General features: G+C 47.1%; 1 protein-coding gene across 1 annotated transcript; it reads left to right on the top strand.

Moving 5' to 3' along the window:
• Positions 1-7,658: 7,658 nt before the first annotated feature.
• Positions 7,659-9,597, top strand: LOC132395244 (protein rapunzel-like). Its single transcript, XM_059971556.1, has one exon. It carries the CDS (start codon positions 7,706-7,708, stop codon positions 8,867-8,869), a length of 1,164 nt encoding a protein of 387 aa, XP_059827539.1. The 5' UTR covers positions 7,659-7,705; the 3' UTR covers positions 8,870-9,597.
• The last annotated feature ends 884 nt before the right edge of the window (positions 9,598-10,481 follow it).

The raw sequence follows: 10,481 nt of genomic DNA, 5'->3' as shown, positions 1-10,481 counted from the left end.
CTTCCAAAGTGGATAACTTCACATTTATTCGCATTGAATGACATCTGCCAAGTATCTGCCCACTCACCCAGCCTATCCAAGTCTCCCTGTATTCTCCTAACATCCTCTTCGCATGTCACACTGCCACCCAGTTTAGTATCGTCAGCAAACTTGCTGATATAGTTTTCAATGCCCTCATCTAAATCATTGACATAAATCGTAAAGAGCTGTGGTCCCAATACAGAGCCCTGTGGTACCCCACTAGTCACCTCCAGCCAGTCCGAGAAACACCCATTCACTGCTACCCTTTGCTTTCTATCTGCCAACCAGTTTTCTATCCATGTTGAAACCCTGCCCCCAATGCCATGAGCTCTGATTTTACTCACCAATCTCCTATGTGGCACCTTATCGAATGCCTTCTGAAAATCTAGGTATACAACATCCACTGGCTTACCCTCGTCTAACATCCTTGTAACACCCTCAAAAAACTCCAACAGATTAGTCAAGCATGATTTGCCCTTGGTAAATCCATGCTGGCTCGGCCTAATCCTATTTCTGCCATCTAGATATGCCACTATTTCATCCTTAATAATGGACTCAAGCATCTTCCCCACGACTGACGTTAGGCTAACAGGGCGATAGTTCTCCGTTTTCTCCTTCCCTCCCTTCTTGAAAAGTGGGATAACATTAGCCACTCTCCAACCTTCAGGAACTGATCCTGAATCCAAGGAACATTGGAAAACGATTACCAATGCATCCACAATTTCCTGAGCCACCTCTTTTAGAACCCTCGGATGCAGACCATCTGGACCCGGGGATTTATTAGCCTTCAGTCCTACCAGTCTACTCATCACAGTTTCTTTCCTAATGTCAATCTGTCTCAATTCCTCTGATATCTTATGACCCTGGCCCATCCATACATCTGGGAGATTGCTTGTGTCCTCCCTGGTGAAGACAGATCTAAAGTACGCATTAAATTCTGTTGCCATTTCCGTTTCACATAACAATTTCTCCCAATTCATTCTTCAAGGGGCCAACATTGTTCTTAACTATCTTCTTTCTCTTCACATAGCTAAAAAAGCTTTTGCTATCCCCTTTTATATTCCTGGCTAGACTGAGCTCATACCTGATTTTTTCTCTCCGTATTGCTTTTTTAGTTAAGATCTGTTGCTCCTTAAAACTTTCCCAATCATCTGTATTCCCACTCATCTTAGCCCTGTCATACTTCTTTTTCTTTAATGCTATACAATCTCTGACTTCCTTTGTCAACCACTGTGGCCCCTTCCCTCTCTTTGAATCCTTCCTTCTCATTGGAATGAACTGCTTTTGCATCTTTTGTATTATGCCCAAGAATATCTGCCACTGCTGATCCACTGTCTTTCCTGCCAGGGCATCCGCCCATTTAACTTTGGCCAGCTCTTCCCTCATGGCTCCGTAGTCTCCTCTATTTAATTGCAACACTGACACCTCTGATCTGCCCTTATCCCTCTCAAATTGTAGATAAAAACTTATCATGTTATGATCACTACTTCCTAATGGCTCCTTTACTTCAAGATCACTTATCAATTCCTGTTCATTACACATCACCAAGTCCAAAATAGCCTCGTTCCTGGTTGGCTCAAGCACAAGCTGTTCCAAAAATACATCCCTTAGACACTCCACAAACTCCCTATCCTGGGGTCCAGCACCTACCTGATTCTCCCAGTTCACCTGCATGTTGAAATCTCCCATAATGACTACATTACCTTTAGCACATGCCAATGTTAACTCCCTAATCAACTTGTACCCAATATCCACGCTACTGTTTCGGGGCCTGGACACAACACCCATTAGGGTCTTTTTACCCTTACTGTTCCTCAGCTCAATCCACACAGACTCTACTTCCCCTGTTCCCAAGTCACCTCTTGCTAAGGACTGAATCTCATTCCTCACCAACAGGGCCACCCCACCCACTCTTCCCATATTTCTGTCTCTACGATAGCACGTATACCCTGGTACACTCAATTCCCAGGCCTGATCCCCTTGCAGCCATGTCTCCGTTATCCCAACAATATCGTAGTTCCCCATTTTCATCTGAGCTTCAAGCTCATCTGTCTTATTTCTGACACTACGTGCATTCAAGTATAGAATTCTTAGCCCATTCCTCCTCTCTTTGCTTAAAACGCTGTCTACTGTACCTAACCCAGCTCCTTGAACTTCCATCGGGCTAATTGCACCCTGAATTTTGATGACCTTCTCAAGATCACCCAAACCTTGTACACATTTAACCCCATGCTCCTTCTGACCAACCCTCTGGATCTGGATCCCTGCCCCCTGCACATCTAGTTTAAACCCCCCCGAGCAGCACTGGTAAATACTCCTGCAAGAATGTTAGTACCCCTCCAGTTCAGATGTAGACCGTCCCTTCGAAACAGATCCCAATGTCCCTGGAACAAAGACCAATTATCCAAAAACCTGAACCCTTCCTTCCTGCACCATGCTCTCAGCCTCGTATTAATGTGCATAATCATTCTATTCTTCGCCTCACTCGCACGTGGCACAGGTAGCAATCCCGAGATTGTCACCCTGGAGTTCCTGCCTTTCAGCTTCACTCCTAACTCCCTGAACTCTCTAAGCAGGACCCCCTCACTCACCTTACCTACATCGACCACTACATCTGGGTTCATGCCCTCGTTCTCAAGAATAGCCTGCACCCGATCTGAGATGTCCCGGACCCTGGCACCAGGGAGGCAACATACCATCCGAGACTCCTGATCTGCCCCACAAAATCTCCTATCTGCCCCCCTAACTATAGAGTCCCCTAAAACTATCGCTCTCTTCTCTTCCCTCCTCCCCTTTCTAGTTGAGGGTTCAACCTCTGTGCCAGAGGCAGGACCACTACAACTCATTCCTGGTAGGTCATCCCCATCAACAGTATCCAGTACGGTATACTTATTGTTAATGGGAATGGCCGCAGGGGTGCTCTGCTCTCTCTGTCTGCTCCCCCTGCCTCTCTGGACCGTCACCCATCTGCCTACTTCTTGGTTTTTTGGTGTGACTACCTCCTGATAACTCCTATCTATCTCTGCCTCCACCTCCCGAATGATCCGTAGTTCATCCAGCTCCAGCTCCAACTCCCTAACTCGGTCTGATAGGAGCTGCAGCTGGACGCACCTTTTGCAGGTGTGGTCATCAGGGACAACTGTGTTGACCCTGACCTCCCACATACTGCATACGGAGCACACCACTGCTCTGACTGTCTCCCCCATACCTGAACTGGATTAATAGAATAAGTTTAAAAAGCACCTAGCGACCTTACCTTCTTCCCCTCAGCGAGCAATCACACAGGCTTGCCGAAGTCCCCTTACGCCGAAGCCCAGGACTCTGCTTCCACGGACTCCGCCGCCCGCTCTGACAAGAAGTCCTGCCTTTTAAAGTGCGCGCTCGACGCTGACGTCACTCGCGCCTGCGCAGTTCCCCCCTCCTCCACAGGTATTGACCAGGTAGGCTTAAATCCTACCTACACGGTCGAATTCTCTGAGCTCCCAGCTGAATCACAAGTTGTAACTTGCTCCCGATTCGTCTGTATCTTGGCAGCAGCAGTTCAACGCAGTACATGATATAGAAAAAAATAGTAATAATCAATTAATAAATCGATTTACAGTATATGTGTATTGACTAGAATAAAAATCGTGCAAAAACAGAATCGATATATATTAAAAAAGTAAGGTCGTGTTCACAAGTTCAATGTCCATTTAGAAATGGGATGGCAGAGGGGAAGAAGCTGTTGCTGAATCACTGAGTGTGTGCCTTCAGGCTTCTGTACGTCTTGCCTGATGGTAACAGTGAGAAAAGGACATGCTCTGGGTGCTGGAGATCCTTAATAATGGACTCTGTTTTTCTGAGACACCGCCCCCTAAAGATGTCCTGGGTACTTTGTAGGCTTGTACCCACATGGAGCTGACTAGATTTACAGCTTCTGCAGCTTCTTTTGTTCGAGTGCAATGTCCGCCCCCATCCCAACCTCCATATTAGACAGTGATGCAGTATGTCAGAGTAGACGCCATGGTATATCTATAGAAGTTTTTGAGTGTATTTGTTGACAAACCAAATCTCTTCAAACTCCAAATGAAGTATAGACACTGTGTTGCCTTCGTTGTAACTACATCGATATGTTGGGACCAGGTTAGATTCTGAGAGATTTGGACACCCAGGAACTTGAAGCTGCTCACTCTCACCTAGAGTCTAGGAGGACTGGTGTGTGTTCCTTCATCTTACCCTTCCTGATAAGCTCTTTTGTCTTACTGAAATTGAGTGCAATTTGTTGCAGCAACACCACCCCACTAGTTGGAATATCTCGCACCTGTACGCCCTCTCACCTCCATCTGAGATTCTACCAATAATGGTTGTATCATTAGCAAATTTATCGAAGGTATGCCTAGCCAGACAGTCATAGAGAGAGAAGAGCAGTTGGCTAAGAACACAGCTTTGAGGTGCGCCAGTGTTGATCAGCAAGGCAGACATATTATCACCAATCTGCAGAGATTATGGTCTTCTGGTTAGGAAGTTGAGGATCCAATAGCAGAGGTAGGTACAGAGGCCCAGGTTCTGCAACTTCTCAATCAGGATTGTGAGAATGATGGTATTAAGTGCTGAGCTACAGTCGATGAACTGCATCCTGACATAGGTGTTTTTATTGTCCAAGTGGTCTAAGGCCGTGTGAAGTGCCATTACGATTACATCTGCCTTTGACCTATTGGGGCAATAGGCAAATTGCAATGTGTCTAGGTCCTTGCTGAGGCAGGAGTTCAGTCTAGTCATGACTAACCTCTCAAAGCATTTCATCACTGTTGATATGAGTGCTACCAGCCAAAAGTCATTAAGGCAGTTCACATTATTCTTCTTAGGCACTGGTATAATTGTTGCCTTTTTGAAGCAATTGGGAACTTCCACCCATAGTATTGAAAGGTTGAAAATATCCTTGAATACTCCCGCCAGTTGGTTGGCACAGGTTTTCAGAGCCTTACCAGGTACTCCATCGGGACCTTCTGCCCTGTGAGGGTTCACCCTCTTTAAAGACAGCCTGACACTGGCCTGTGAGACAGAGATCAACAGGGTCACCGGGTGCAGCAGGGATCGTCACAGCTGTGGTTATATTCTCCCTTTCAAACGGGCATAGAAGGTGTTGAGATCATCTGGTAGTGAAGCATCGCTGCCATTCATACTATCTAGAGAGTGTATGTGTGTGTGTGTGTGTGTGTGTGTGTGTGAGAGAGAGAGTGTATGAGTGTGTGTGTGTGTGTGTGTGAGAGAGAGAGTGTATGAGTGTGTGTGTGTGTGTGTGTGAGAGAGAGAGTGTATGAGTGTGTGTGTGTGTGTGTGTGAGAGAGAGAGACTATGAGTGTGCATGTGCGTATGAAAGAGAGTATGAGTGTGTGTGAGAGAGAGAGGATGAATGTGGGTGAGACAGTGTGTATGAGGGTCTGTGTGAGAGAGAGTGAATGAGTGTGTGTGTGAGAGAGAGTGGATGAGTGTCTGTGTGAGAGAGTGGATGAGTGTGTGTGTGAGAGGGAGTGGATGAGTGTGTGTGTGAGAGAGTGGATGAGTGTGTGTGTGAGAGGGAGTGGATGAGTGTGTGTGTGAGAGAGTGGATGAGTGTGTGTGTGAGAGGGAGTGGATGAGTGTGTGTGAGAGAGAGAGTGGATGAGTGTCTGTGTGAGGGAGAGAGAGAGAGTATGAGTGTGACTGTGTGTGTGTGTTTGAGAGAGAGTGTGTATGAGTGTGTGTGTGTGAGAGAGAGAGTATGAGTGTGCGTGTGCGTATGAAAGATAGTATGAGTGTGTGTGTGAGAGAGAGGATGAATGTGTGTGAGACAGTGTGTATGAGTGTCTGTGTGAGAGAGTGTGTATGAGTGTGTGTGAGAGAGTGTATGAGTGTGTGTGAGAGAGAGAGAGTGCGTATGAGTGTGTGTGTGTGTGTGTGAGAGAGAGTGTGTGTATGTGTGTGTGTATGAGTGTGTGTGTGAGGGAGAGAGTGTGTATGAGTGTGTGTGTGTGTGTGTGTGTGTGTGTGTGAGGGAGTGTATAAGTTTGTGTGTATGAGAGAGAGAGTGTGTATGAGTGTGTGTGAGAGAGTGTATGAGTGTGTGTGAGAGAGAGAGAGTGCGTATGAGTGTGTGTGTGTGTGTGTGTGTGTGTGAGAGAGAGTGTGTGTATGTGTGTGTGTATGAGTGTGTGTGTGAGGGAGAGAGTGTGTATGAGTGTGTGTGTGTGTGTGTGTGTGTGTGTGTGTGTGTGTGTGTGTGTGAGGGAGTGTATAAGTTTGTGTGTATGAGAGAGAGAGTGTGTATGAGTGTGTGTGTGAGGGAGAGTGTGTGAGAGAGTGTATGAGTGTGTGTGAGAGAGAGAGTGTATGTGTGTGAGAGAGTGTGTATGAGTGTGTGTGTGTGAGAGAGAGAGAGTTTATGAATGTGACTGTGTGTGAGAGAGAGAGAGAGTGAAAGAGAAAGAGTGTATGAGTGTGTATGTGTGTGGGGGGTGTGAGGAGGGTTGGTAAAGGTAGATCAACGGGAAAAGGCTCCACGGGAAGCCTGAATACCTTTCCCTCACGTGTAATCACAGGGGGAGATCGGGGCACATTCCACCCTCCCACAGACTGGAATGATAAAGATGGACTGGCTCGATTCTGTCATAGCCGGCAGTGTCGGGCTGATGTGGGCAGTGGTGGGTGGACAATGCTGGATCTGTATCTAGGAAAGATGGGGAAACTGGAAATTGAGTTTAACTCCAGTAACTGCCGGGTGTTATATTCCGGAAGACAGATCAGGGTGGAGTTTGCCTGATAACCGGTGGGGTCCAGGCGAGTATTGAAGAACAAAGGGACCTACGAGTAAACGCCAACGGAAGTGCGTTACAGGTTGAGGGTGACGAGGAAGGCTTTTCTTCTGTTGGCTTTCATCAGACGGGGCACTGAGCAGAGACGGAAATGATTCTTTGCAGATGTGTAAGTTATTGGTCAGCACAACATTGTGGGCCGAAGGGCCTGTAATGTGCTGTACTACTCTATGTTATTGGTCAGGCAGCATTTGGAAAATCGCGTTCAGTGTTGATTAGCTTCCTTGGGAAAATATGCCATTGGGTTGGAAATATTGCAGGAAAGATTTAGAAGGATGCAGTTAGGATTTGAACTGCATCTGTGAGGGGTAAATGGTATTAGGATCAAACCGCATCTGTGAGGGGTGAACGGTATTCGGATCAAACCGCATCTGTGAGGGGTGAACGGTAGTCGTGACCCTACATTGGGACAGGGAGTGTGGAAAGGGAATCGCCTGTAAGAAGAGGCAAGGTTATAGGACTGGAGTTGTGAGACAGAGGCTGTAGGTTATATGTGGAAGCTAGTTATGGTCGTGTGAGGGTTGGGGGTGGGGTCTGGTCTGGAGACAACATTGGCCGGGGATTGATGGGATGGACAAGAAGAGACACAATTATATGCAAGATGTTGCCTGGTGGACACAAACGACGGTCATCGTTTCTGTTCGAGAACCTTCTGTCCCTTTGACTCCACAGATGCTGTTTGACCTGCTGAGATCCCGCAGAAGTTTGTAGTTTGTATTCCTGCTTCCTTTACATATCCGCAGTCAAAACCAACCGCCGGGAACAAATTGCGGGTATTTCAATAAAGAAAGAAACTTGTTTTCTGTTTAGATTCCAGAGAAGGAACTCACCACAGAGCCGAGCGCGTCCAAACCATGTCCGAAACCGAGAACGCCCTGGAGGTGGTCAAATCCACATTTGAAGCCGCACAGGCCGCGACGGCATTGCTTGAATCTGCGGAGAAGTTGTCATCCGTACTCGGGGCGTTGGGCCCTTTCGTTGGGGTGGCCGCAGCCATTCTTAAACTAGCCCTGGGTAATGTGGATAGTCCGGAGATGGCCTTCATGAAGGAGCAGTTTGCAGCCATAAGGAACCAGCTCGATATCATTTCTGACAAGATAGCGGAAGTCATTCAGGAGATCGAGAACAGCACGATGAACAACCAGTATTTTGCCGTTGAGGAAAACATCAAGAACCAGTTCAGGAAGTACATGGACATCCTTGAGGCAGCGCCAGAGTTCCGTGAGAAAGAAAAGGAAGAGTTCCTCAGCCACTTCAACGCGAGCAAGAGCGACCAGAACCTCCACACTCTCTATGACGGTGTGATGGGTTCAACTGGCATCTTTGCCAAATCGATCCTGGACACCGCCATGAGCCACAGCCGGAGGGACCGGCGCCTGATGGAGAGTCTCTGCGCCCGTCTGAAGGAGCTCTTCTGTATCGGCCTAATCGCCCTGATGGGTCACGCAGATCTCACCGGGAACGACGTAAAGGCGCTGGGGGCGGAATGGAACGAGAAAATGGCCAACGTCGAGCGTGAAATGAAATCGATGGTAGATCGCTGCATCACGGAGTTTGCAGAGCAGGCCGAGATGGACGTAAGCAAGTTTTTGAAGGAAAAGAATGGGAAGGATAACAAAGAGTTTTCATCCTATGTATTGAAGGAGTTGGAAAATAAATATGATTGGATGTCTTGGTCAGTGCGGGTCTATAACGATATCGGTGGGTTTGACAATCACTGTGTTTCTGGTCCTAACCGCTTTCACTTTTTCAGGGAAAATGGTTGTAATATTGTTGTCTCCTACTCCCGCGACCCACAGCCAATTGACAAGACCCACATCGAGCAATTAATGGATGGAAAGAACGACTGGGGTGATGCAAGAGATGTGGCAACGTTTATCTCCGACCACCTCACTGGTCCACATGTTGTCCACGCAGTCAGACGTTTGAAAGGTCTGTGGGGCTCCTGGAGCTTCCCTAGTGGAACCCATTTCTGGGAGAACTACAGTGGCGTCACCCTGTGCGTTCACCGAGCATAAATTTCATTCCTTTGGTACTCCCCGTATAATCCCACTCTTTGCTGGGACGCTGCATGCAATTCCCCTACTGTTCTTGAGACACACCCCAACCTCACCAATACTCGCCGGTATCTCTTCCCATCGCCCCCTAGATCCCGACTGACGTGCCCAGGTCAGCCCTGCCTCTACTCCTGGAGCTGCTTCCCTCCTGATAAATGCTGCCTCCCTCCACCCTCCTGCCCGCTGGACATTCAACAATGCTTGCCAAATGTCACTCGGAAAGGTATGTGTTGTCTTCAGCACTGCTACCCCAAAACACCGCTCTGTCCTTAGCAGGAGCCCAAGAGCTGTTTGGGTCCGAGGCTGCTTTCAAGGCGAGCGAGCGCAGCCACCCTCTCTTGTCCTTGAGGAAGGCAGCGAGGCTCCAGTGCCAAATACAGTCCTAGGCCAGGGTTCCCCCAAAACCCACACAACTGTCCCCTATAGGTAGTCAGGGCACTGTGAGCACAGTCTGAGCCAATGATGACAGGGTCTGGAGACAGGCCGGCATGTGTCTGCCAAAGCAGTCTCGTGATGGTCTGATCAGGGTCCTGTCAGACTTCTCTCCACTATTTCTCTTCCTATAACGCATCTTCACCATCCTGAGGATTTTCCCGGCTTAAAGAGGTAGGGATACCACAGACCAACAATGGATCAGCTGAAACACCAGGCTGAAAGTCTGTCAGGTCAGGGGTCATCCTTCCCCACAAAAGGGCAGATTCAATTGTAGTTTACTTCTGTGATAATATGATCTTTGTCGTCTGCTGTTTATAACAATGGAAATGCCACAATCACATATACTGTAAACTGTACGAGTGATTCATGTAATTCCTGGGTTTTGCTTAAAATGATCTCTTGGAACTCGAAAATAAAACTGATTGTGCTAGCCTGCTTGGAATTGTGCTGAATAAATGCATATGAAAAACTTGAAATCTGGTTCCAGTTTGGCTCTCCACTTTACGCGGTATCAATGTCTGTTCTATCCAGAGATTCACTATACCAACGACCAGGTAACAGCCGGGACCAGTACAGAAACCTCCGGTGTTCGCGACATACAGTCGAAGATGTACAGGTAGAGGTCACCAACCTTTTTAAGCCCAAGATCCCCTACCTCGGCCGTAGTGAAAGGCAAGATCTACCTACTAAATGATTTAGAGAAATAACAGCTCATTGTACTTCCAACTTGAGGCCTTTTATTTGGGCTAATTGTATTTTAATTATATAAAATGCATTTGTCAAACTTTCAAATTAATTCAACCAAGAAAATACTGTAACTAGCATATCAGACAGGCCATAGCGCTCTTTCTTTAAGAATATTACAATATCTCACACCTTTAATTCTAAGTTTCATTATTTAATTTTATTTTAACACAAAAAATAAGTGAATAAAAATTGACTGTTGCGCTCAGTGTGATGACTAGGGCTGAATACTTTCTGCTAGTTCCCTGAAATTTGGCTCATAAGTACAGACAGCCAGTCTGAGACAGTCGGTGAGATGTCTGTCAGTAAGACAGCTCCTGTACTTAGATTTAATAATTTTCATCTGTGAAAGTGCAATTTCACACAGATAAGTTGACCCGGAGTAGGCATTGAC

Source organism: Hypanus sabinus, chromosome 6 (assembly GCF_030144855.1).
Source record: "Hypanus sabinus isolate sHypSab1 chromosome 6, sHypSab1.hap1, whole genome shotgun sequence".
In the NCBI taxonomy this organism is placed as follows: Eukaryota; Metazoa; Chordata; class Chondrichthyes; order Myliobatiformes; family Dasyatidae; genus Hypanus; species Hypanus sabinus.
This window is presented reverse-complemented; position numbering and strand designations above follow the sequence as displayed.